Source organism: Crinia signifera, chromosome 3 (genome assembly GCF_055691185.1).
Source record: "Crinia signifera chromosome 3, ASM5569118v1, whole genome shotgun sequence".
NCBI classification, from domain to species: Eukaryota; Metazoa; Chordata; class Amphibia; order Anura; family Myobatrachidae; genus Crinia; species Crinia signifera.
Genome location: NC_139219.1, coordinates 71,015,989 through 71,043,460, shown reverse-complemented (window position 1 = coordinate 71,043,460; position 27,472 = coordinate 71,015,989). Strand labels below are relative to the sequence as shown.

The window sequence follows — 27,472 nt, the reverse complement described above, 5'->3', positions numbered from 1 at the left end:
AACTGCTTCGAAGTGCACACCACCGGGTCCAGAGGTACCTTGTTTCCGAATTTGGTGGCTCTGAATGCCACAGTGTCTGCAATGCGACAGACATGCACACACTTCAACTTATTATATAAAGACTTTTTGACTAGGGGTGTCTTGAACAAAATCTGATATTCTAGGGTGACCTGGTCAAGAAAGTTTGGGAACCAGTGGTTTAAGCACTGCAATGTTCTTGAATAGGACGCTTCTTTTGTGTAATATGTGAATTAAGTAAACAGGCTGATCAGTCAAAACTAGGAACTCTAGAAAGAAGAGGTACATAAAAATCAGATATAAATGGATTTAATGAATGCAGAAATACATATTTACATGATACACACAATACCGTACAAAAAGGCCATGCTAAACCAAACACACAGCAGTCTGTAGATGACAAGTATCACTGCTTAGGACAACACGTGTTCCAGAATGCCTTGTCGAATTAACTGTTCGCACTTCCATCTGGGCAAAAAATGCTACAAAAAAATAAATAGAAGCAGATAATTGTAAAAGCATATATACTATTGGCTACATAAATGAAAATAATGCTGTTTTAGAAGCCTCTTCATTTAGCACAAGTAATTTTAAATTACACAGGTGAAGTCTCCCATACCAGCGGCACAGAGAGTGCATTCTGGTGGTTCAATGTACACAAAGGTTGTTTCATGTTCATAAGTATTAGTGTATAATATAACCTTTAGGCTATGGGTATATGAAACATATCCCCAAAATATCTCAATGTATGCAAATATTCCAAAATATATGGAAAAATCTGATATTTTAAATACTAGTGGTCCAAGATTGTGGATATAGAAAAACTCTGCTCTGACTGACTTTTGGATCAGCTATAAAATGCTTGATATCACTGCGAATTAAAGGACACAAATGTAAACACTACAGCAGAACTAGTATATTTATTATTATTATTTACAGTTTCTTATATAGTGCAACCTATTCCGTTGAGCTTTAGGGCTATTTCACACGCACCGGCTCCTGCCGGACGGCGAAACACCGCACGGCCAAAAGCCATGCCGTACACAACTTAATAATGGACAGGATTGTGTCCATTCACAGGGGCGGCTGCCGGACTGTGGCCATCCCCACTATTCTAAACTTATGTGTGCGGCACAGCTTCTTGGCCGTGCGGGGTTTTTACACCCAGCAGGAACCGGAGCGTGTGAAAGGGGCCTTACACTTGGAAACAACAGTGATTTAACAAACTGGGTAGAAACAAAGTGACAGAGGTAGGAGGGCCCTGCTCACAAGCTTATGAGTAAATGAATGTTTCTTAAGAGCAACATTCCTAAATAATGGGGTAATCTAGGTCACATATGGAATACCAATACAACCATGCCATTGAGCCAACAAGGCTTATTGGAAAAGCTGTATTTCAGGGGCAAATGTCTACATTGTAAATTACTCCTGATCCACCACTGTGGCATCAGATCTCCCACTGGCAATAACCCTCCCCATCCTTAGTGGTAACAGATCCATAAGAGGCATTACCCCTCCCCCCCACCATAGCAGGAGAGGTGGGGTACTAAGGCTTTAAATTGTTGTAGCTCTACCCAACTTCACAAGACGCTCATACGTATGTTTTGCATCTTGTTCCTGTTGGTACTATATAAAAGCAATGATGACAGGCAAGGAAGTGTCCGTGTCTTCACTGAAGTATTCCACTCCCACAAAGGCAATGCATCGTGCAGTGGCATCTGTCTAGGTGGCACTAACCTGTACCACCGTAAGGGCAGATCTGATCTCTGCACTCAGACATTATGGTAGTAATGCTCAAAGAAGAACTGAAGTTGTTTTGAATAATGGACACGCTTTTAAAATGCCAGTGGCCGAGGAGGAGGGCATGTTTTCTCTGACACGGTCCCATATAAATACATCTACCATTCAACACATGCCACGTAACCAAAAATACATATTAAAATGTCTTTAGAAATTAAATTGCCTTTATGTTGATTACATATGAAAACAGCCATCATAATTTAATTTCATCCTCTTGGTAGCCATGGTAGAGTAGAGCCCATTGGCAGCAGCACAATATAAGGCACGGCATTCTTAGAGGATGCTTGCAGCTGATTATGAGGGTGGGAATGTATCAAACACTTTTACAGCACCTCCTTACTTCTGTATTCAGGACAGCACGGATGGTGTAATGGTTACATTACTGCCTCACAGCACTCAAGTCATGGGTTCTATTCCCACCACGGCCCTAACTGCGCAGAGTTCATTTTACACTTGTTTCCAGAACACTGCTATCATTGTGGATAAAGGGAGGAAGATTGAAGCCAATACACCACATTTTTCAGTCAGTCCTCACCTGGCTGTTTTTCTTTAGAAGGATTATTGTGCCATCTTCAATCTCAAATTCACCATAGTCTCTTAAGCAGCGTACCTGTACAGGTAAGAGAGATATTGCAATAAGTCTGGAACAGTCTTCTTTCACCAAGATAATATAGTGCTGGCCTTAATGCGCATCCATTGGCCTCTGAATTGTATTGCCCTTATACCTAAATCGGTATAAAACAATGTAGATGGTCACACTAGATGACGGACTGACCAACACAAAGTAACCAAATGACCATCATGATATCTATACAGAGTGGGGTCCATCTTTACTTCTACGCCACAACGCAGTCTTCTCTCTGGTTTGTATTGATGTTGTTAACTGGTATCTCTACAAATGGACTGAAAGGAGAAACAAAAATGGTCTAACATCTGCACAGAAAGAAGAGGAGGGGGTGGGGAGTTGGCACCGAATTATAAAAAAAAGGATCAGATGCATTACCTGTAGGAGTACATGGGAAACATGTAATTGCCATCTATAGGAAAGGACAGACTCCAACAAGCAGAGTATAATTGCCATCACTTCCCTCTGGTTCTCTTTTCCTTTGTATTTATGAAAGGTTAAACTTCATGAACCACGTCCCATCCCCAGTTCACTCCCACACCTCACTACGTAACTTATAAAGGCTAAACTAGAGGGGTAAGTTACAGCTCAACTACCTCTGATGGGTAACTGGTGGAAAGGGGCCTTGGTACTAGGCCATATCCTGTTGTGGACATGTATTCGAAAAAAACAATCCAAGTATATGGTAAATGCATTAGCACTGACCTCAATGTATAAACTTTTGGGGGGCTTCATGTCTTGTGTAATATCCAGTCCGTCATCACCTCCCAGAGACCTCATGTACATAGCCAGTGACTTTTTGTACTGATTGAACCAGTCAGTCTATGGAAATAACGGAAAGCAAGAGATAAGTTGATGGCTCACACATAAATGATAAACAATTCTGCATTAGTTATGTTTGGCTAGCTGCTAGCTACACATTATATAGTCCAAATATAGTCTAATTAGGGAAGACCATAGTGTACCAATTTGTTCTGGCCATTAAGCTGTAGCGGGCCATTTGTTATTTGTTCAGTATTCGAATAAAAGCCGCCACAAGAAAAACAATTAAAGGGATAATTACCCCAAAATTAAAATTCGGTTTTCAGAGCGGTGAAATTTTAAAGACTTTATAGATCACTCTGGGTCCTTTGTTTAACTGAAACTGAAGGTTTCCCAAGAAACCCGCCAAGTCTCAGCTCCCTACAGAAGCTTGTGGGTGACTATAACACTGCAGACTAATTAATACCCCTTTCACAACTAATTACTGGGTCCCGTAAATGGGTAGCAACACGGCAATACAAAGCGGTAAAAAAGAAGGGTTCTTTGCCGTGCAGTGTGAATGGGTTAAACGGGTCGAGCAGCCAGTTTCCCGTTCACACTATGGAAGAGGCAGCACTTGGATCAGAGCCAACTCTGAGCGCTGCCTTCTCAGCCACCCCCGATGACACACCGACTCCCCGCCATGCCCCCGGATGATGTCAGTGAACTGGCAATAATGACGGTTCTCTGTGGGGATGTAAACAACCCAAAATGCAGGGTCATGCTGGGACTGAACCATTTCAAAGTCCCGGTGCAACCCTGCATTTTGCAATGTGAAAGCAGTATACAACCAACAGGTCCTCTACATTTCCGGTGTGTTGCAAGCAAATCATATTGTTCAGATTGCTGTTGTATTATCCACCAACATACTACCAGCAGGAGCACTGGAGAGTGAACCAGGCAACTGTACAGGTTCCAGAAATGGAAATGAAGCGGTCTTCAATAAATCAGTAATTACATATAATTAACAGCTGAAAAATAAAGAGATGAAATAAACCTCTTCTGCAGACATATGGAACCTTAGGGTATTGGGAAGCACACTGCCATACTCCCATCGGAGCGCGCGGATCCTAAGCAAGCGGTCATACCTGGAAATACGAAAAATTGGACAATGAGATAAAAAAAAAAAAAAAAACCTTTTCAGTTTTAGACACTTTTATTAGGAGATCTAGAACAGGCTCCTTTCATCAATTTCCACTGTCAAATGTGTCTACAATGTTGAAGCCATAGTGGATAATTTAGCTCTCAAAAGCATTTTTGTCTACAGAAAAATGGCCACCAATGATACAGCTCAGTCGACTGTACAATGTGAACAGAGGAACTTTACTGACAGAGCCAGAGTGCGGCATACTGGATGTAATTGTACCGTACCGGGCCGGTATGTCCCACAGGTGTTTGTGACATTCGGGAAGAGAGCAACAGAGCCATCATTATATAGTATTGGACAAACATAGGAGAATAACAGTAAACTACAAGCATTAGGGTCTACCAATGTGTTTTATACAGGTAGTTTAACATAAGTTTAACAAACATTAAAAGGGCACATACATAATGCATCTACTGTACAATGAAGTGTATAATGACCGTACACATCCTACCACTTCAACTATAATACAAGAAAACTCCATTTACTTAAATTCTCCATAACACCACTCCTATATTTCCACAAACCCAGTTGAAGGGTATATTCAATGGTTTTTGCAAGCTGTGACAGTGAGCAGTGCTTTTGTAGTGATGGGCAAACTGTGCTGCTACTAAAACAGCGAGGCTCGCTGCTAAATGCAGCGCACTCCCTGCATTAGCCGCAAGACTCACTGTTTGAGGGAATCCTCGCTGTCATCTGACAGCAAGGATTCCCCCAGAACGTAGAATAGGGTGAGCGGCTCGGGGCGGGAGGGATCAGTTGTTAAACAGAGAGGGTTGCTTGTTTTCGGCAATCCCCGCCATTTAACCCCACCCTGGCCACATTGAAGACAGGCCCCTGTCTGCAGCAGGTGGGATCTGCAAAACAATCAAATGACCAGCGGGGACGTGCATCGGATTGGACTTGGATTTAAAACATGCCCAGTTTACATACAATCGGTCGAGATTGTATTGACATTGGGGGAATAGAGGCCAAATCGCTCTGGTGTGTACCCAGAATAAGAAGGGAGAATTAATATATGAAATGTTACTCTTTAAAACAATAAAAGGTCATTTCAAGATTTCATTATTGCGTATGTCCCCATCCATCAAGTTCTTGATGCCACCGGGCTGAAAAATATTTTTGGGAGAACACTGCACAGAACGTATACATGTACTGTAACAACTAGTGGCATTTCAGCCAGTCTGGAGTCACAGCTAGATGTCTCCTGGGCATGGACGCACAGCACTCAGCAGAGAACATCCTTTGGCAAAGTTATCATGACACATCATACTAGACATTGATATTAATCATTTTATTCCACAATATGGAGATAAAGTAAAACCACCATTAACGAGTTGAACATTTTTATAATTCTAAGAGACATTACTGCAATCATTTTAGCTCCATTTCCTGTAAGATGTGACAGCTGTACAATAGGAGGGTAAATTATATCAATTAGATTTGATATTGTGAAACAAAGAAAACATTGCTGTGTTAAGGAAACGTATTCCATACCAACCATTTTCTTATAATGCACCAACAGGCAACACATGTTATTACCGATCAGAAAGTAAGACCACCATATGTGTTCACCATTATAGGTGTCACATTAACCCCTTAAATAGTGGGTTTTGCTGGGACAGGACAAGCCTAACAGGCCCCAGCAAACCCCCCCCCGCCACTTGTTGACTCCGGCTGAGTGCTCCCGAGCACCCCGCCTTCATCACTGCTGTGCAGTGAATGGCGGCTGGGGAAGTGGCAGGGGAGCTCTGGCGTACGGTCGCCGGAGCGGAGGTGTGGGAAGGTAGGGGAGGCGACCCTAGAGGTGGTGCACAGCTGGAGGCACCACTCCTACTGCAAAGTGGTAAGCCCAGAAAATTTCCGGGCATAGCACCCAAAGGGTTAAATCACAAATTGTTTATTGCTCACTTATTGCAACGTTCCTCAAATTAACACTTACAGATATGCGACAACACAGCGACGATTTCGGAGCAGGCAGCAATGACGGAATTTAATGGTTGGGATTAATTCGCTGCGACCTTCTGTCTTTGCTTCGTTCCTGTCGTGGGAAAATAAAAGATCACTTTACTTTTAATTTACTCTCTCTTGAAATCAAGTCGCCAGCCTTACACATAGGGGGTTAACATTCTAGTCACATGAGCAGAGACCGTAGAATTACACAGCTGGACTTCCCTTCCCCTGGTACCATCTGTGAAACATTGACAACATGGGTAAGAATATTGTGCCGACATGGCAGCGGTACCCAATGGGTCATACCAAAGCCATGTATGAAAAAGGTGGTATGGGAACAAGAATAAATGGATACTGACTGTGCGAAAAATAAAAAATGAAGATAATGAAAAGCGCTTTAAACTTCTTCCTTTGTAAAACGCGCCCTTTGTATTTGCAGCACTTAATCATTTAAGCCAATACATGACATCCCTGACCCATCTTGCTAGTGTAGATGTGCCCTCATACACTATTGCCACATTCACTCCAGTCAGACTTTCTTAGTGTGCCAAGTCCTGTGTGATTCTGCTGAGCTCAGAGTCTTTCGCCGGAGTCTAGAGGGGCATACAGACGGGGCAATGGGGAAGGCTGTGCTGAACAAAGTGCTTGAGCACGGATAGCTCAGTACACATTGCTGCGGGCCAGTGTTCTCTGGTGAGAGAACACTGGCGATAACTAGATTTTGAATGCATGCTGTCACGCGTCACCAGTTGTATTTACACTGAGCGATCCGTGCCTAATTTCTAGTCAGATCCCTTAGAAAAAGCCAGCACATTGTCCCTTGTATATGTAGTCACTGCAATATGACGAAACGGCATCACACCACGGCACAGAGAAATTTCATATGCCACACTTGCTTATCTGTGTGTAAAGGAGTCTATATACAAAGTGCACAGATGGACTGACCAAAGCTTATTTTTTTACACGCCAATTTCTTTTGAGCTTTGTGTACAGATTCAGACTCACACACAGACATAGTACAAGTGATATGTCAAATTAATCAGAAAAGTTGTTTTGTCACATTACACTGGGACTAAGACGCAAATGACTATAAAAAAGGTGAAAAAAAAAAATCTGCATCTCGGCTTGCGCACACCAGGCTTCCGGCAAAATAAGGCAAAATAAGGCAAAATAAGGCAAAATAAGGCAAAATAAGGCAAGGAGGGAATTTACTAAGATGGGAGTTCTAATTTACATGCGATGGTGCTATGTGCAACCAATCAGATACTGGACCTTATTCTGGTTATCTCACAAGGCCGCGTATTCGGTAGTCCCCCCTTCACACGCCGTGTTCGTTCGCACGGCCTGCAAATGAATGTTTTACATTAAAATCCATTTGCAGGCCGGGGGGAAAACTCCCACATCATTCGATGGTCACCGACCATCGAAAGATGTGGTGCGTGCAGGCATATGAAAAGTGACTCTTTATATGCCTGCACATTCGGGAGGAAATGGGCGGGCAGCTGACATCCGGTGATGTCAGCGGCGCGGTGCCCACGTCACTGGGCGAGGTCCATGGGAACACCCATGAAACACTGGGCGTTCCCATGGGCGAGTCCCCCGGTCCGCCACCCCACGCAATGTTGGATGCATTCACCTGGCGAACAATCTGTTTGTGTGGACGCATGCAAACGGCGCATACACATGCACTGAAATGTGCATTTCAAAAACATCGAGCTCACATGCGAATTCGCATGCGAAGGAATGGACCTGAATAAGGGCCACTATTTATTATCTTCTATAAGGTGCTAAATAAATAAGTAGATTCTGATTAGTTGCCCATAGCAACATCCCATGTGATATAGAACTCTCATCTTATGCTGTTTTCACATTGCTTTGACCCAGTATTTGAAACGTTTCTTAAAATGGGTCAGAGCCAGTTAAACCCCTTTCACATCGCCAGTTGTAACCAGTATATTACCAATTCTTTACTGGGTTGGTACCTTTCACACTGAACCCGTTTCACCCATAGAAAACAGTGAATGTCATTTGTAATGGAGTTTTATGGTTCACATTTTCGTATTATAGCTAATAAGCCTGTCTGAGGCTGATTACGTACTGGACCAATTACAAATGCCTTTAGTTATATATTTAGAGCAGGCATGTCCAAAGTCAGGCCCAGGGGCCAAATGCGGCCCGTGCTGTCATTTCAAGTGGCCCGCAGCCTCCAGCTGGAAGCGGGCAGAGCATCAGATGAAGGATGCACAGCACAGGACACTAAAGGTGGGGCCCCGGCGAGCGCGCCTTTACCTTGCTGTCTGCTGTAGTGATGAGGTGCCGGCCGCCACAGTCAGATGTGTTCGGCGTCCTACCCCTGCTGCTGCAATCGTATATCACCCTACTCCACAATCACAGTGACAGCAGTGTTTGGGGAGGGGGGCAGCTTGCTCCCGTAACATGCAGAGCGGAGGAGGGCAGCAGTGGGAGCCCAAGCATCTCCTGCCCTTGCAGTGCCTGCTTTGCCTCTCCTTCCTCTAGCTCACACAAGGGGCTGGGAAACATACAGAGAAGGGAGGGGGCAGAGTGGGGGACATACAGTGAAGGAGGGTCAGGCTGGGGGACATACAGTGAAGGAGGGGCAGCCTGGGGGACATACAGTGAATGGGGGCAGAGTGGGGGACAATTCTGATGTGATTAATGATTCAAAAAATGTCAGGCTGAATGGTCGGCCCCCACACATTTACACTTCACCAAATCTGGCCCTCGTCGCAAAAAGTTTGGACACCACTAATTTAGAGAATCCTTTACATTGCCAGTGATTTTTATGGCAATGTTTGCCTCCCCTGTTATACCCCTTTTACACCGCCACAAAACCCCGGGTCTTCGGGGGGTCAGCGGCGGTGTAAAAGGGACATGCCGTGTCCCTTTACACGGGACTTCTACCCAGGTCCTGACCTGGGTAGAACACGGCTAGGACCTGGGTAGAGGGCGTTGTAAATGGATACGACGGGTCATCCGACCCTGCTCCCATTTACATCAATGGGGGACGTCCAACCTGCAGACCGCAGTGCTCGCAGGTTGGACGGGGGGGGGACACACAAAGCCTGCGCTGCTGTCTATAATCTGCAGACAGCAGCAGAGGAGGAGGTGAATGGATGCCTGTGTGCGGCATCCATTCACCTCCCGGACAAGGGCTGGGGGGTGCACGGGGGCTGGCAGTAGCCCAGCAGGTTACATTAGTAATTACCTTAGCGGTACGGGTCCCGGCGGCGGCGATCGGCGATGACGTAATCTCCAAGCAGCGGCGGGGGACTGCGGGCAGTGTAAAAGGGACCAAACTCCGGGTCGCACCCGGCTTGAAGCAGGGATCAAAAACACGGGTGCGACCCGGCATTTTTGGTGTAAAAGGGGTATAATTCTAAGCATCTCCCTCCCCTCCTCATAAGTCCATCTTGTTATAACTATGTTCTGTAGTGTAGAAATATGCCAGCAATGCTTCTCCACTACTTCCAATGCTATTTCTCTTGTTTTCTGATGCAGGACTGTCATCAGGCAGGGAGACAGCCTATCACCTACTGTGGCACAAAAATACCGGGTCTGTGGCTTTCACACTGCAAATGGATTGACTTTGAACCGTGTAGGATACTTCTTTTAGCACGGTTTCAAATACCAGGTTTTTGTAATCGGTAAATTCAATACTCTGACCCTTTCACACTGCATCTAGAACCGTTTTGAAACATTTAAAAAACTGCAACATACCATGTTATAGCTGCGGTGTGAAAGGGGTATCAGTAAATTTTGGCCTGTATGTACAAGGACACATCTATATATGGAGCATGCTCTTGGCTTGGCTACAGATTTGTGTGATGTTGGCAGTCGCAAGGTGATGGCATAACTGCTACATTTCTTTGCGGCAACTAACTGGACAGATATTTCTGGACCAAGCATACAATGCAATAATTGCCATAAGCAATGGAGAGAAGAGGTCTATAAATTAGACGTGTCATTTTTTTTTTAAAGTAAGTCCAGTACTTTCATAATCGTTCTGATATCCAGGGCTACTTACACGTCTGCTTGGTTTTGTTCATACAAAGCTTTCATTTCTTCAAGAACCTGCCGGATTCCATCTTCCTAAAAAATACATGGACAGAACCTGTTACTTCCTGGAGTAAATATGAATTACAAGATGAAGTAAGAAATCAGGGGTGAAATTTAATAGGAGGAGAGAATCATAAAATAAGAGATTTGGTAACAAATTTCCAGTTTTTTAATAAAGCATTTACACTTTAAAATCCAACTGGTTTTGCCGTGTGATTGCCGCTTAAAAAAAAAACCTCTCACTTTCTGAATCTCCCATCCTATTAATAGGATCCTAAATCATCCTAATTAATTTCCCCCAAGTTCTAGCAATTGATCTAGAAGTGATTGAAGTATTTAACTGTATGAGAAGTAATAGATCTGTGTATTGCCAGCAGAAGTGAATGAATATTCATGAGACTGTAACCAGATGAACACCACCTTTACCAAATATTTATCTTCGGGACAGATTCAATACAGTGTGGAAACGAATGGGACATGCACTGACTAAATCTGCACATTGTGTATGCTGCCGCCACTACCAGCCATGTGGATGGCTTTCCATAGCTTCCTGCTATGGAAATCCATCCACCCTGTGAAAAATCACTGGGCTGGGTGAAAATCGCTCAGTGTGTAGGCAATGAGCGATTTTTAGTGTTCACTCTAGGACAGTGGTCAGGCAACTCGGTCCTCATTACCCCACACAGTGCATGTTTTGCTGGTAACCCAGCAGGTGCACAGGTGTACTAATTACTCAGACACATTTTAGAAGGTCCGCAGGTGGAGTTAATTATTTCACTTGTGATTCTGTGAGGAGACCTGCAAAACATGCATTGCGTGGGGTAATGAGGACCAAGTTCCCTGACCACTGCTCTAGGAGGATTTTTTTTAGGGCAGGGCACTTTTTTCAATCGGAAGGGCACATTTTATCTTAGAAAAAGAAAAAAACCACACTGCACTAGGATTACATCCATTAAACATGGTCATGCTCTACCATGCCATTACATATTCTGTCATAATGACAATTACACATTATGGCATACACTGTAATGCCTCTTACACATTATACCACACACCACAACGCCCAGTACACATGATGGCATACCCGGAAAGTTTTCAGCGGCATACCAGTGCGCGCGCGTGTGTGTGTGTGTGTGGGGGGGGGGGGGGCAGCTTAAAGGCAGTGCCACACACAAAAGGGGAAGGGTGCATTTTGAGGTTCTAAAAACCGGCAGGGTGCAGCACCCTGCAAAAGAAGCTTAGAGGAAACACTAGGATCTATAGGGCAGATGCATAGAGCCTGTTAAAGTAATAAAGCAGTGATAAAGTGGAAGGTGATAATGCACCAGCCAATCAGTTGTGTTTGAAAAATGACAGTTAGGAGTTGATTGGCTGGTGCTGATTGGCTGGAGCCTTCACTTTATCACTGCTTTATTACTTTACCAGGCTTAATACTTCTTCCCCATTGTGCCTTATAACTAGAGAAAGGATTATATGCATTTGCATATTTTGCCCATTCTCACTGGTTATTGCATATTTTACCTAAAATCTAGTAATGGTGCATATTTTTCCATTTTTCCACCCGCAAATCAGGGCACTGCTTTGCCCTGCTGCTGCTGGCCAGGTAGTGGTAGAGTGTGCAGGCTGGGACAATATGTGCGCAGTGTGGGGGACCTTGTATGTACACTACATCTGACACTACTCTAGGCTGCCAATCCATTTTAATAAAAGTCAGTCGGGGGCAGATGCCGTCTGAAACTCAAGGCTTGGCGTTGACTGAATCTATTTAGTTAATGAATAAAATCGGCCAAATTAACTCCACATTGCCAGAGGTATTCCTGTGTAAACTTAAAGAAAATTTTGAAAACATTTTGGACAAAAACCCAGGCTTTGAACCTTTGGCCAGTATTCAATGCTCCCGATTCACCGTTTTTTCGGCGTATCGGGCTGTTTTCACTCCTTGCAGTGAATTTTTTTCACTGAAAATATGATTCACCCTATTCAATGTTCACTGTTCGCTGAAAGCGTACAGTGAATGCCGGCCAGTTCTCAGTTTCATACTCGCTGCAATTCGCTGGTGTATTTCAATGGGGTTTTCACTGGGATTCGCCGAGAGTGTATTCAATGCTCAAATGGAGAACTGCTTTCTCCATTGATTTTCGCCATGATTCTCCGTTTTACATTAGTCGTCTTTTTAGGTGATCTTTTAAAAAAAAAAGTTTTTTTGTTTTTTTTTGGTGTCAATAAATCAGATTTTTTTTCCTGTGAAGGGGCATGCTATTTATATTCATGTGCTTGCAGCACATGAATATATTTTTATTGTTTTAAACTATTTTTCTTTTCTTACACATTCGCCAGCAGGGGGGAGGGAGACGCTCATTAATATTCATTTATTCACTTTAGGGCTGTTTCACACAGTACGGTTCCTGCCGCACGGTGAAATCCCGTACGGCCAGGGAGCCGTGCCGCACTCAGCAGTTGTGAATGGACACTATTGTGTCCATTCACACGGGACGGCCACGGCCCGGCCGCACGGCTGCAGCCGGATCCCCCCACTGGAAGGGACGGCTGCCGGGCTGTGGCCATCCCTGCCATTATAAAATTCTGAGTGCGGCGCGGCTCCCTGACCGTACGGGATTTCACCGTGCGGCAGGAACCGTACTGTGTGAAACAGCCCTTACTCTGGTCCTGGCTTGTTACGTGCGGGACCAGAGGAGCTGCTCACTACCCCTACCTTGCCTGTGCCCCGGGAGCCCTCCCCCACAAATTGTGGAGCAGGCAGGGAGGCTTACATCTCCCTGCCTGCCTCCGTCCCCTGGCTCCCTGCTCGCCAGCAGGGGCAGCGAGCCCCTGCTGCATTGAATAGGGTGACAGGGAGGGCTGGCAGCGAATGCTACAGCCCTCCTGAACCCTGTGAATGTGCAGTGAATCCTAAACAGGATTCGCTGCACATGGAGAAATATATCATTGAATACTCCCCTTTGTGTCAAAATGATAGTTTTATTAATTGGATGGGTAAACTTTAGCCAGAAACAATAAGTGCCAACATAGCACCCAAATTCAGATACTACCCAGTTACCTCAGAGGATGTGTAACGGTCACCACTATTTTATCGAGTTTTGAAACAAAAAGGACAGATCCCTCAAAGTTATTTTGGAATCCGCATCAGCTTTCAGGGAGTGAAGTCATAGGGACCGCCTGGCTGCAAACGCAGAAGCGGAAAAACATGAGGCCAGAGTACCCGCATCAATAGAGGCCTCACCCAAATACACGGACGCCTGCTGGATATTAGAGACAATATCTGTAGGGAGGGCCCCCGCCCATTCTCCTAAAGCCTTCGCCACCCAAGCAGATGAGAATTTCACTTAAAATTAGGGCCCCTGGACTGGGGAGGTGGATCAGTGTCCTCCATAGTCAACACTTCCCTCACCACCCTAACTAAAGCCTCCACGTCAATTCGCAACGGAGCTTCCTCTGCTGCCAAAGAGACCTCTACGTCTGAAGAAATGGAACCGGAATCCTCATAGTCTGACCCAGAATCTGAGTCAGAAGTACATGAGTGAGACGTGGAACCCCCTCTATGCAAATCCTTCCTCTTGATGGATTTACTCTGTAAGGTTTGCTGTAGGCTCTGAACGGAGGCCGACAATGAACTTGTCCATGGCAGCTCGAGCGAGGTGGGTGCTGAACCCATCTGGGTTGCGGGCGGTACCATAGACTGCTGGGGTGGTGCAGATGACAGTTTATCTACTAGCTGCACCTAGTCAGGTGGTGGCGGAACGCATCCTCCGACCTTTTCATACCACCACTATCCACGTTGGCGTGGAGTTGATTTTATAGTGTGACGAGCCCCACGAGGGGATGCGGAATACATGTAAAGTAATCCGGGTCCCCTCGCCACGCTTTGGGCTCGCCACACTATATAAAATCAACTCCACTCCGATGTGGATAGTGGGGATATGAAAAGGTTGGAGGACGCGTTCCGCTGCGCTCGCCACGCTTCGGGGGGTGGCGTGGATAGTGGAGGGGTGCCTAAAACCTCATTGTATGTCATACAATGATATTATTGTATAGCTAATGTAATGGCATCGTATACCCTCTAATATTGCATGCGATTTTGCAGGAGATGCAATGCGATGCCCCGGGACTAACAGAGCAGTAAATAAATTACAGAGGAAAATCGGATCGCATGGCCCTTAAAATGGCCCATGCGATGCGATTTTCCTAAGTTACTGTACGTATGCAAATTGGGCGCCCGTCTACTACATAAGTACCGTTCAGTGTTTACATGCGGTTCCTTTGTTTTCGCAGCACCGTCGATATCGAACAGTGTGTCCTTTAGAAGATGATTGGCTGGAGCAAAATTTACAATTCATATTGAATGATAATAATATTGCTCACCGTTTAATCTGCCCCAGAATTTGTACTTTATTGAGAATTTAAACTGCACACAATGTGATGTTGAGCATCGCTGCAATGCCCAGCTGGGCACTCATTTGTCATTTGCAGCAGTGCCAACATCACAAGTTACGACAGCTATGGTATGCAATGAAAGCGGGTTAGGGCGCAGTGTGTTGTTATGGAAATGTATATCGTCGTGTCAATGATGGGGAAACTGAACTGTCCACATAAAAAGATGCAAAATGTAACATAAAAGGAATAAAATTCAGTTCTGCTAAGTGATGTGTTTAGGACAGGAAACGTGTATACTTATTGCTTGCCTGCAATATAAATCAATAATAAGCATCCTGGGATTTACTGCTGTGGAACTGCAAGGTTCAGCACTTCCATATGCACAATCTTGGAAGCCTGTGTCCCCCTCCGTCACCCCCGCACATAGCACCCGTATCACTCACATTGAAGGCCGGCAGCTGTCCATCTGCGGCTCGCTGCAATTCTCGGATCAACTCAATTGCCTTCTCACAAAACATGCCGCTAAGAGCTCATAAACACCGCGCTGATCACCAGAGCTGGACCGCAACTGCAACAGTGAAGGCGGTGCCCGAGACACCCGTAACGCCATCATTACTGCTGGCAAATCCACATATCCCCACTGAAAAATACAAGTCAAAAGTCGCATCTATTCCTACAAATTATCCCTTGCTGCTATTTAGACGAGTTCAGTTTGTCTGCCAAAAATTATATCTGAGGATCCTTTTCTCTCTCTTCCTTGCTTTCAACAATTTACCCTAAACAAACATGGCCGCCTCAGTTCCTAAACGTTTCTGAAAGCAACCAAAACTGTCAGCGCTTACGGTGAATTTGGCGCCAACTGTCAGCTGCCCAATGAGAGAGGATGCTCGCCCCCGGACTATGGGTACGGTAGCCGAGGAAGTACAATTATTATATAAGGCTTATGATCGCCCTGGGAGAACTCATGCGTGGCTGGTGTCCGCGGGGTCGCAGGTGAGTGGCACCTGAGACACAGGTGGGGGGTAGAGTCATGGTGGGGAGGGAGTTCTGTTCATCTAGTACAGCTGAGGACTTGGCAATTGACAGGTGGTGCTCTGCATTGGTTCTTGCAGTGATGATCTCATGTGTACCTGCTTCTGTTATATGGCTATACTATTACATGTAATTCTTCCTCAGCCACTGACTGTATGCAGTGATGCAAATAAGCCTTAGCTCGTAGGCTGCTTTTCTCTGTTATTGGATCAAAGAAAGAACTGCAAGTAGGTAAAGCTGAGGCATATAAGATGTCATGCAAAGGAAAAATGGTGGTGTTGCTTATAACAGCCAATCAGATGCATGTTCTAATTTTCTAAACTGCACTAGAAAACTGATAATTAAGATGGCCATAAGTGCACAATTCCCATCAAATCTGGAACATCAAAGCTTGTCAACCATCAGATGACCATTAACCAACTGTGATAGGCATTTATGGTTTGCTGCCAATTTTCTCTGCTGTCAGTGGCAGAGGGCCAGATGTACTAAGCTTAAAAAGTGATAAAATGGAGAGTTATAAATAGCCAGCCAATCAGCTCCTACCTACCATGTCACAGGCTGTGTTTGAAAAATGACAGGTAGGATATGATTGGTTGGTGGTTTATCACTCTCCATTTTATCACTGTTCAAGGCTTAGTACATCTCACCCAGAGTGAGAGCCAATGAGTTTTGACTCCTCCATTGATTTTTGGCTTCGCAAAGCTTAGAACTGCCCTATTGTAATATGCTAAGCCCCAACCCCGATGCAGATTGGTCTTAAGTACATTGTGACTCTTATGTGGTAGCCATTGATAAATGCAAACTGTTAATGGTTCCCAAGAGATGATTTAATGCTATTGATTGTAATCACTGTTGGCACCATTGACCCACTGATGGCCATCTCTACGCAGTGTCTCCTTCACTGTCACTGTTGGAGAGTCTGATGCAGAATCAGTGCACTGCCCAAGTTGATCGTTTACTGTAGCTTATATCTCATTATTAGGCTGTGTTGTATGAGGTAGACCCAAGAAAGGCAAAATGCACAAGGACAACATTGGAAACAGGGTTTATATAAGCGAAAGGTTGACATGGGTTTTTCACGTTTGGGCATGACACATGAGCAAGTGGACTCCTAATTAGTATACTGCTTTACCCACCATGCTGTGGGACAGCTACTTTACTGTATAAAAAAGTAATACAAAAAAGAAAAAGTTGCCCTTTTCACCATGTTGACCTAGGCATCTGGATACCTCACTTCTGTTTGTCTTTCCTGGGAAGAGAAGTACACATTTGATCCATATAGAGCAAACCTTACACAATGGTCTGCAGCCATCATCATGGGTTATCGTCAAGGCACCATACATTTCACATAGCAGGAGAAACGGAAAGTTGTTTGGTATGATTAGGATACATATGATATTCAATCCTTTAGGATGCCAGAGGTCTTGAGACTGATCCGGGCATCTTGAATCTTAGAATCCCAATTGGGCCTCTTTAGCACTCTTAATGTGCCCACACACTAGAAAGATCTGTGATCTTAAGATTTCCCTTGAACTCCCTGTCAGTCCTGGACAGAAGATTTTGGGCAAAGAGTACATTGTCTTCAGATTTCAGAAAAATGTCAAACCCTTCGATGGTTTAAACTTTCCGAGCATACCACTGAAACGGTTCACATTTTAAACATGCCCGAATTCATCCAAACTCCCAAGTGTGCACAAACTCCCCCAGGCGTGCGAACATGGCCAAATTCATCCAAACTCCCAAATACTCGACTGTGCAAATTTGCCCAAACCCTACCAAGTATGCAATACGCACCCAGACATCTGAGTGTGCGAACCTGCCGAACACCTGAGTGCGTGAATACGACCAAACTCATATCCCTGAGAACCGAAACGCACCCAAATCCATGAGCAACCAAAGGTGTTCAAATACCCGATCGCGCCCGAATGTACCAGAACCCTTGAGTGCCCAAACTAGCCCGAATGCACCTGAAAACATGCGAACATGCCCGAAAACCCAATGAGCATGCCCAAACACCCGATCACATGAGTGTGGCGGAACAGACACGAAAACCCAACTTGCGTGAACGCGCCCGTGCACACTAACTCCCATATGCCCGAATATCAGAGCATCCCAACTTGTCCGAACACCCGAATCTATGAGCGTCCAAACTCCCCTGAGCATGCTCCATAATCCCAAACATCGGATCATGTGAACGCAGCAGAACACACCCAAATCCCTGAGCACCCAAACTTGCCCAAAACCTGAGCCTGTAAACGTATCTGAGCATACCAACTCCCAAATGTCCAAGTGCACGAATATCCAGGCATCCCAACTTGCCTGAACACCTCAATCCAGGAGCTCCCGGACACCCAAAACCCTGAGTGCCCAATCTCCACGAGTGTTAACACCAGAGCGCAAGAATGTGGTCGAACACCTGAGCGCACTCAAGCCAAATACTGAACTGAACGCATCCGAATGCAACTGAGCGCACCCCAACTCCCGAATACCCGTCTCACAGATCTTTAGCTGTCTTCTGATCTTCCCTGCAGCAGGTAAAATCAAAATGATCCACCTAAAGATCATGCGGGAGTGCGCATCGGAACACGATTTGCAGTAAAAAAATCAGCTGCTCGTCCAAAATGGGCTGAGAAATCGCTGTAGTGTGTGGGCACCTTTTAGGGGAAGATGTGCTAAGATTTGAGTTCTAATGAAGATAAGACTTTGCTATGGGAAACAAATCATAATCTACTTCTTATTCATTCTTAATTTAGCACCTTCTAGAAGATAACATCTGCTTAGTTGGTTGCCCATAGCAACTATCCATCTACAATAGAACTCCCATCTTGGTAAATAAACCACTAACCTTAACCCTTCCTCCCCACAGCCTGAAACCATACCTTTCCCTCCCGCTACTCACATACTCCCTAATCGGGATGTCGGTATTTCGGCATACTGACTTCTTTGCAGATTCCGGCATCGGTATTCTGAAGGCAGATGAGATGCCGGCATATGTATACTGAACCCCAGTAAGTCCTACATAATAAAACCTGAATGTACAGTTAGAGCAAGTATATACGGTACTTGTTTAGTTTGCCGGCGGCCGGTATATCGGATGTGATATCGGCCGATCCAATGGGATTTTCAAAGGGTTTGTTTACTGAAGCTTCCAAAAATGAAAAGGGTGGTGGTGTCTATAGCAACCGATCAGATTCTGTCTATCATTTTTCTAGTACATTCTAGATAGAAAGGTCTAATCACTGCATTTAGAGCAGCAGTGAGATTTGTTATAACGGAAAGATAAGTCAGGAGATAGCATTAGTCAAGGTAGGAAAGGAATGAATAAATACCTGTTTTAGGAAATATCGGAGGGACCATTGAATACACAGAGGAGGTGATTCTGGTTGGTTTGCAGTGCACGTGGTTTTCTCAGTTTAAAGAAGGAATTTGCTTTTGCAAACCAACCAGAATCATCCCCATAAGGTGTAGTGGTTAGCATTACTGCCTCACAGCACTGAGGTCATAAGTTTGATTCCCACTATGGCCCTAACTGTGTGGAGTTTGTATATACTCCCTGTGCTTGCGTGGTTTTCCTCCGGGTGCTCCGATTTTCCTCCCACAATCCAAAAATATACTGGTAGGTTAATTGGCTCACAACAAAATTAACCCTAGAATGTCTGTGTGTGTGTGTACATATGGTGGGGAATATAGAGCTACAGCAGGGGGGGGACGGGACTGATGTGATTGTTCAAATATCCTCTGTAAACCGCTGCGGAATATGTGTGTATTATATAAATAACTGATAATAATACTACAGGATAAAAAAAAAAGGAGAAGCATATTTGTGTTCTCTGCCAAAAGAACAAATGTTTCCAGAGAAAGGAGTAGGAGAGGAAAGTAGAGGGCACAGCCATTAGTGACCACAACAGAGAGAACCTCCAGCACAGTTAATACAATAGTGGGTACTTTATTTTAAATTGTTATGTTTTAGTGTAACAGGGAGAAACCTACAATTGTAGTGTTTTTTGTGTTTTTTTTTTTTTTTTTTCTTTCAATCCTGACCTTCTTCCTTAGATTGGTATCCTGTAATACTGGTTAGCAATTTCTTGCACAACATAGCATTTAAAGGAGAGTACAAATAGCTTAAATAGTTTAAAGTGGAGTAAATATAAAATGTCACAGAGGAGCTGATTTTCAGGAACAAAGTATGTTTTGCATAGAAACTTAAGGCCCCCATACACTACAGGGATTTGGATGTGTATGAAATGTCATCCTGTGCGCATTGAACCTGTGTCGGAAGTGGGACCTGCATGCAGGTCCCACCTTCTACTTAGACCCCCCCTCCTGGCAGTGGGGAACAGGAGTTGCATGCAGTACATCAGATGTGAAAGGACCACATGTGATCCTGCTGCCTGGTGAGGTCCCGGGCAGCTCGGGAGGGATTGGATGGCCATACACTGCTGCGATACATTGCAGTAGAGAACACTGGCTGTGACTGATCGCTCAGCACACTGCTCCTGTCGCCCGGTGCATACTGGGCATTACAGTGACACCACTTTTAGGTCTCAGCAAAGAAAGCAAAACAGACCATTAGATATCACCAGACAAGAATAAGCATTTACAGTACCTTCTTCTGGAAGGAAGATGGCGCTAGAGTCACATAAATGTTCTAGTTCACCTCTGAACATATTTTGAACAGTCTGATTAACTATAATAATTCTGTACCTGTTTGAGTACTCTCCAAGTCACTCAAAATATCACGACTCCCTAGATCAGGGGTGTCAAACCCAAGGCCCGCGGGCCAAATCCGGCCCGCCAGACCTGTCTATGTGGCGCCAGCCGCCACCCACCCCCCGCCGGCCCTTTGAAGGCTCTTTGTCTCCTCTGAGCCGATACTGTAGCTGCTGGCTGCCGGCTACCGCAGCCTGTGCATGTGAAAGTGACAGGACAGGACTGTCTGACAGGAGCGGTTCCGGCAGCAGCACAGACCCGGGTGATGGACGTGGCTGGGAGACATTGAATACTGCTGCTGCAGTATTCTTGGACACCTGCTGGCCGCCGAACAACTCACACCGCCCCGCGCTACTGAATGACGCTGCCCTCCTCCCGCCGACGTCATCACATGATGCGTGTACAGAGGAACTAGACCCGAGCTGGAGGGCGGCCTGGTGGTTTTATTGGCTGGACTCTGGAGCAGGTTGACGGTACGGTGCGGGACACACTGCGCGGGCCAGGGCACAGTCACTGAGGCCACAAAGGTGTGTGTTACAGGGGCAATTTACAATGGTGCAGAACGGTGGTCCACTATGACAGAGTGCCTTAACACAGAGGTGGCAGTGGCACTCACAGGATTAATTAGTGTTTAGAGGCACTGACATAGCCACCACCACGCCCCCCCCCCCCCCCCCCCCCACCACCACCACCACTCCTGGCTGCCGCCAACAACCGCAGATACAACAACCGGCCCTTTGAGGGTGACCAAATTGCTGATGCGGCCCTCGATGAATTTGAGTTTGACACCCCTGCCCTAGAGTATACTAAAAAATGTATTTAGAAAAAATGTGAAAAATATAAGTTGTGCTTGTCTGATATCGATAGTGTAGCTCCCAGAGGCAATGGCGGCTCCAATCCCTGAAGGGGCACCTGCACCTGTAGTTATTTGGCTGTATACCAGGAGCCCTGCTAACATCTGCAATAGGGGACAGGATGGCTCCTGACTGGTACCACAGCCTGTGCTGCAGAAAGCAATGCCGCTGAACTCAGAGATGATACACACAGGTGAATGTTGACACAACATATTTGATGTGGGGGGTGGGTCACCAAACTCCAACTTGCCTCTGGGGAGACTGAGATGATCTTACGCCCCTGATCCCTAGGTTCAGTTACATGATGAGAAACAGGATGTACCTATTACATTGACCATAACATTTAATTGGACCATCACCCTGGGCACCTCCTGTAAGTGCCCCGAGGCACCTGTTTTGGTATGTAATGTATCCTTGTGACCTCTTTGCTGACATTGTAAATGTTTTTTTAATTCAATATATAGTTTTTTAAATTGCCAGCACAGCCAATAAACAGGTTTTCCTCTGTTTATTTTGTATTTGTCTAGTAAGTTTTTTATTATTGTCTGTACATCTATCTATCTATCTATCTATCTATCGCTGTAGCAGAAAAATGAACGTGTTTCTCTACTTGTGTTCCTGTTCTATAAATCTTGAAGGGCTTTAATAGTTGTCTGCATGAAATCCAATTTAGTGATGGTGTACATCAGACCCTATTTTAAACTGGGGGTTACTTTCCTGTGTTCTAACAGCTCACTTTCATTAATCTAGTAATGAGTTTTGTAACCACAATCCCCCTTACTACATTACGGCTCCACTCCTATGTTTGAGTTGCGGTTCAATTGCATTTGTTCTCTATTGTGTTTTTCTAGGTTTTTTTTTTTCTCTTAAACTTCATTAATTGAATTCTTAATGAACCCGGAAAAAACAACTGCCTTTCCTTGCAAAAAAACTGTTTTGAGGGTTGCGGAAGTGAGGTGTGAGGCTTAGGAGAGATACTGTAGCATTGTAAATCGCAACGGAATCTGCTGCGCTATATAAGAAACTATAAATAAATAAATTAGCATACTGTACCTTTTTTTCCATACTCTAAAGCCCTGTACACACTAGGTCGGGGGTGGCCAAACCGGTCCTCGAGGTCTACCAACGGTCCATGTTTTCCAAGTGACCTAGCAGGAGCACAGCTGTAGTCATTACTAACTGTCACATTTTAAAACATGCTGCATTCATTCCTACTATAGACCCACAGGTTGCCTGGAAAACATGCACTGTTGGTAGATCTTGAGGACAGGTTTGGTCACCCCTGCACTAGGTGTTAAAATGAGCAATATGTCAAATTTTAGCTTTTGTGAGTGATATCGCTCATTGTATCGCCCAGTATGTACACACCCACCGATGGTCATTAATGCCCCAGCTCTGTCGTCTGTGCATGTGCAGAGGAGGGAGCGGGTTGTTAACAAGGGCCATGCTGCAGAATGTGTATGCACTTGCCGGGTCCTGCCGCTGATATTGGTGGCAGTGTGCATTGCGTAGTGTTTATTCTAGCACTCTGCACCTTTCAAAACCCATGCCGTTCCTCTTTCCTGCCTGGGGTGTCACTGTCTGCTGTGGTGTCACTGTATTAGAAGCCCCACAGCAGACAGCGACACCCCAGGCAGGAAAGAGCAACTGGGTTTTGAAAGGAGCAGGGTGCTAGAATGAACGCTACCTGTGTGTACGGGCCAAATATTGCAGAGATTGGGGCCACTTGGCAATAGGATGCAATCTTAAATGTTATAAAAGTACGAGGAAAATCCCAATGCTTTTATTTGCTAGATACACCCAGATTTCCAGTACACTATTGTTTGCACCGATAACAACAAAAGTATCTGTTTTCTATACATATATGGCATTAATATTGCTATGCACCTAGTACCATGTTCAGTCACTATAAGGAAAAGTGATCATGACCATATTTATTTTGTTATGACTCCTAATTGGATTGGGTATTGGATGCAGTAGGCCAGAAGGCCGACAGCAGCACCCCTGTGTGCGGAATCCCAATACGCGGATGGTAAGTATGAATAACTCTCCACCCCTAACCTCCTAACTCACCCCCCTGGAATACATGCTCTGCTCCCAAACTTAATTTTACTATGCGTTACCTCAGCAGAATTAATAAGCACATATAAAAGATAACATTTAGCATTGATAACCGTAATAGTATTTTGGCTTTGGGCTGCACCCACTGTTATTCCTCTCCTTGTAAAATGTTTTCTGTTACCCTTTAAACCTCTGTCACTCCCTGAAAACTCGCCCTTTTTTTGGCAAGCTGATCAAATTCCCAAACAGTGCTCTAAACATCCTTTTATAATTCTCCTAACCTATTACCAGACCTCTAAATTGTTATTTCTACACGTATGTCTATTATCTTCCTATATTCAGTCTACCCACAAGCCAAATTCCTGCCTGACTGGATGAATTTGCATTATTCCAATCTGCCAGGACCATTATACATTATGAGGCACTTGGAAGGTGGGGGGTGGGGGCAGAAGGATTGAACTGAGTTTACAGGGCACACCTGAGATTTATGCAAATAAATTTGATATGCCAATTTGCACTACTCACAGAAAAGTTGTGTGCATTTTATCCAAAAGGCGAATTGGGAAAAGAGAATGAAAAAGTGGGAGACCTTCCTGGACCCCAGATAGTGACTTCAGTAGTAGGACCATTTGGAAGATGCTTAAAAAGATGTTAAACTACTGATTTGTGCATTTAAAAAAAAAAAAAAAAAAAAAAAGCATGTAAACTAAATTTATTTCTCTTTCGTCCATCCTGGTGACACCGCTAACCTTGGGATGTAAGAGGGTCCGCAGGAGCAAAGGCACCTACTGTATGCTGACTTCTTTTGATAGCAGCCTCCTCCCTTCTGCATCCCAGGATACTTCAGTTCGTTTTAGGTGCCCACAGGAGTGAATGCTGTGCTTGCAGGCTGAAGCTGTTTCCTTTGGGTTTTTTTCTGGAATAGAGTAGCTAGGATTTTTTTATTTTATTAATTTACTAGTTAGTGCAGGTTTTTTTGCCAGTGTTACTTCTGTTAGAAGTTCCCACACACTGAGAGCGCAGCAGAGGCTGACAGAAGCACATCCTGTCAGCGCTCTGTGTGTAGAGGGAATCGGGCCCCCTTCAAGACCCTGCAGTTTGCACGGTTTCACTCAAGGTTTTTCAGTGGAACATTCTGTCTTGTTGGTCAGGGAACTCAAAGATCTTGAAGCAAGAAAGGTGATTACTGTCTCTGGAGACAAGGGAGTCTTTGATCTGGTGGACAGATCTGGAGACTCTGCAGTTGGGGCATTCCTTTCGCACGTAGGAGTGGCTGGTTGTCACAACCGACGCCAGTTTCAGGGGCTGGGGGGCGGTGGTCAGAGGTTGCAAGGTCTGTGATCCAGGGAAGAATCCAGACTACCAATCAATATATTGGAAATCCGTGCGGTTTGGAACACCCTTCTACAGGCAGAGGATCTCCTGACGGGATCACCAGTGCGTGTGCAGTCGGACAATGCCACGGCTGTGGCTTACTTAAATCATCAGGGCGGGACTCGCAGCAGGATGGTAATGCTGGAGGTCTCAAGGATTTTCAAGTGGGCAGAGGTGAACATTCCTGCTCTGTCGGCCGTGTTTATTCCAGGGATCCGGAATATAGAAGCGGATTTCCTCAGCAGGGAGGAGCTGCTGGAGGGGGAGTGGGCGCTTCATCAGGAAGTCTTTCAGGAGATAGTGTCTCTTTTGGAGATAGACCTGATGGCGTCCAGGAACAACTGTCAGGTTCCCAGGTTTTGCTCTCGGACCAGGGATCCGACCACTTGGGCGGTGGATGCCATGGCATTTCAACCTGGACTACGTGTTCCCACCGTTCCCCATGATTCCTCGTGTGCTGAAGAGTGAGGTCCCAGAAAGTGCAAACTATTCTGATTGCACCGGACTGGCCCAGGAGGATGTGGTATTTGGACATACTGCAGTTGTTGACGGAGTCTTGGCGCCTTCCTCTTCGACCAGACTTGCTCAAACAAGGACCGTTTCTACACCTGGACCTAGCTCGGCTCAATTTTACGGCCTGGCTTATGAAACCTCCCTATTAAGAAAGAAGGGGTTTTCGGAAGCGGTCATCCAGACTATGCTCAGGGCTTGTAAGCCTGTGTCAGCAGCTAATTACCATCGGGTCTGGAAGATTTCTGTCAGGTGGTGTGAGCATCAGAGTGCACACATTTGGGTTCAAGGTGTTGAGAGCGTTGGAATTTCTCCAGGATGGGTTTTCTGCATCCTGGAGAAATTCCAACAGTCTCAACACCTTGAACATCGGATCACATCCAATATTTCGGCCGATATCGCTTCCGATATATATCGGGCGCCGTGAGACCAAACAAGTACCGTCTTTTCTGTTAAAAGGCATTAAGCGCCACAAGCTTTATCTGCTTGCCTACTTTTTTGAGATGTAAGACCTGGTGGCATCTTGAGAACCAGTCAGTACCTATTTTTTGCTGATGTGAGTAGGGTGACATGCATAATATGAAGTCTGTTTTTTCTTATTATTTTTAATGCACCAGTTAAACAGAAATGTTGTATTTCAATATGGTACCACTGAACAAAAGTGGAAGCAAGTAAATAACAAGACCACTAAGCCTTACATCAGTAGTAGTGAAACTAATGGAAACACTATTAAAAGAAAGAGTTGTGAAATATCCTAACAGCATGGATTTTCTCATTGGAGATTATGCCTAACAAATATCGAATCCTTCTTTTTTTTTTTTAAACCATGACTAAAATAACAGATGAAGGGGAGGCCCTATCTAGTGTTCACTGTAGGCTCCTTTTGCAGGGTGCCACGCCCTGCCCGTTTCGTTAACTAAATGCACTCTACCATTTTGTGCGGCACTGTGCGCCCTTCCGCTGTGCTGAGTGGACTTTGTTATCCATGGCTTTTCCAGCTACACCCCCCCCCCCCCCCCTGTGCTGACATGACACTCAAGTCCTCTGCTGAGAGCAATGTGGCAGCACTTCTAGGTGTCACCCGGCTGGGCTGAAAGACCTATGATCACATACTGAGAGCAGCTGACAGCTCAGCTGCCCACCTGCCCGTGCTTGCATGCTGCTCAAGACCTCTGCTGAGAGCATCTATTCCAGGTGCCCCCCCGCAGCATCTAATCTTGGGGGGGGGGGAAGCTTGGTGGGCAGCACCCTGCCCTAAAAAAAAAATCCTATAGTGAACAGTACATAGGCTACATCGACTTTAGTAAGACCTTTTACACTCTCCCACATCGCATGCTGCTAAATAAACACAACCGTGCTCACACTTTTAGATAAGATTATAAAATCTTTAAATGGAGAAGAACCTGGCTGCAGAGTAGTTGTAGTAATTGGAGTGTATTCTGTGGAGAGACATGCCAACAGTGGAGTACCCCATGGATCTGTACTTGGACCAGTGGTCTTCAATACCATTTGCAATGTCCCCATCAAAGACATTCGCTAGTATTCAATGGTTTTAAATGCGATGTGCAGCGAATCCTGTTTAGCATTCGCTGTTCGCTTTCGGCGACCAGTGAACATTGAATAGGGTGAATCAGATTTTCAGTGCAAAAGAAAAAAGGAGTGAAAACTGCCAGATTCGCCGAAAAAAAAACAACCCAGTGAATTGGGAGCATTGAATACTGCCAGTTAAGGGAAAAGTCTACCCTTTTTTTGCATTCTGTACCCTCCCGGATCCTAACTCTCCACTGCCGCAGCTTAACGCCGCAAAATGACTACATTTCGAATGTGAACAGGTCAACATTCTGCAGGTGCTGACCGTGCTTACATGTTCATTGTTGACATTCCAACAATGTTGACATCATAACTGCTGATACTGCAGTGTCGAGTTTATAAAATTCGATATTTTTATACAAGTAATGAAATGTAAGAATAAGGGCCTTATTCTAGTTCACTCTCTGACCAATTCCTTCTTAGATGGACAAAACCATGTGCACTGCAGGTGGGGCAGATGTAACATGTACAGAGAGTTAGATTTGGGTGGGGTTTTTTACTTCAAAGTAAGATCTATATTGCAGTGTAAAA

At 45.0% G+C, this 27,472-nt stretch overlaps 2 protein-coding genes across 3 annotated transcripts in view; one reads left to right on the top strand and one right to left on the bottom strand.

Moving 5' to 3' along the window:
• Positions 1–311: 311 nt before the first annotated feature.
• GINS1 (GINS complex subunit 1) lies at positions 312–15,615 on the bottom strand. 2 transcript variants are annotated; one of them, XM_083175972.1, is made up of 7 exons: positions 15,254–15,615; positions 10,387–10,451; positions 6,331–6,429; positions 4,242–4,332; positions 3,149–3,265; positions 2,354–2,428; positions 312–500 (listed from the first exon to the last, which is right to left on the bottom strand). In XM_083175972.1, the coding sequence occupies exons 1-7, from the start codon at positions 15,326–15,328 to the stop codon at positions 432–434; spliced, it is 591 nt and encodes a 196-aa protein (XP_083032098.1). In that variant the 5' UTR covers positions 15,329–15,615; the 3' UTR covers positions 312–431. The 2 variants fall into 2 exon arrangements, with proteins under 2 accessions (XP_083032098.1, XP_083032099.1); XM_083175973.1 differs by lacking the exon at positions 15,254–15,615 and adding an exon at positions 15,119–15,187.
• A 44-nt stretch (positions 15,616–15,659) lies between these two features.
• Positions 15,660–27,472, top strand: part of ABHD12 (abhydrolase domain containing 12, lysophospholipase) — a 94,982-nt gene continuing 83,169 nt past the window's right edge. Inside the window, exon 1 of the mRNA XM_083175971.1 lies at positions 15,660–15,803. Coding sequence (XP_083032097.1) covers positions 15,754–15,803 — 50 coding nt within the window. The 5' untranslated portion in view covers positions 15,660–15,753. The remainder of the gene's footprint in view (positions 15,804–27,472) is intronic.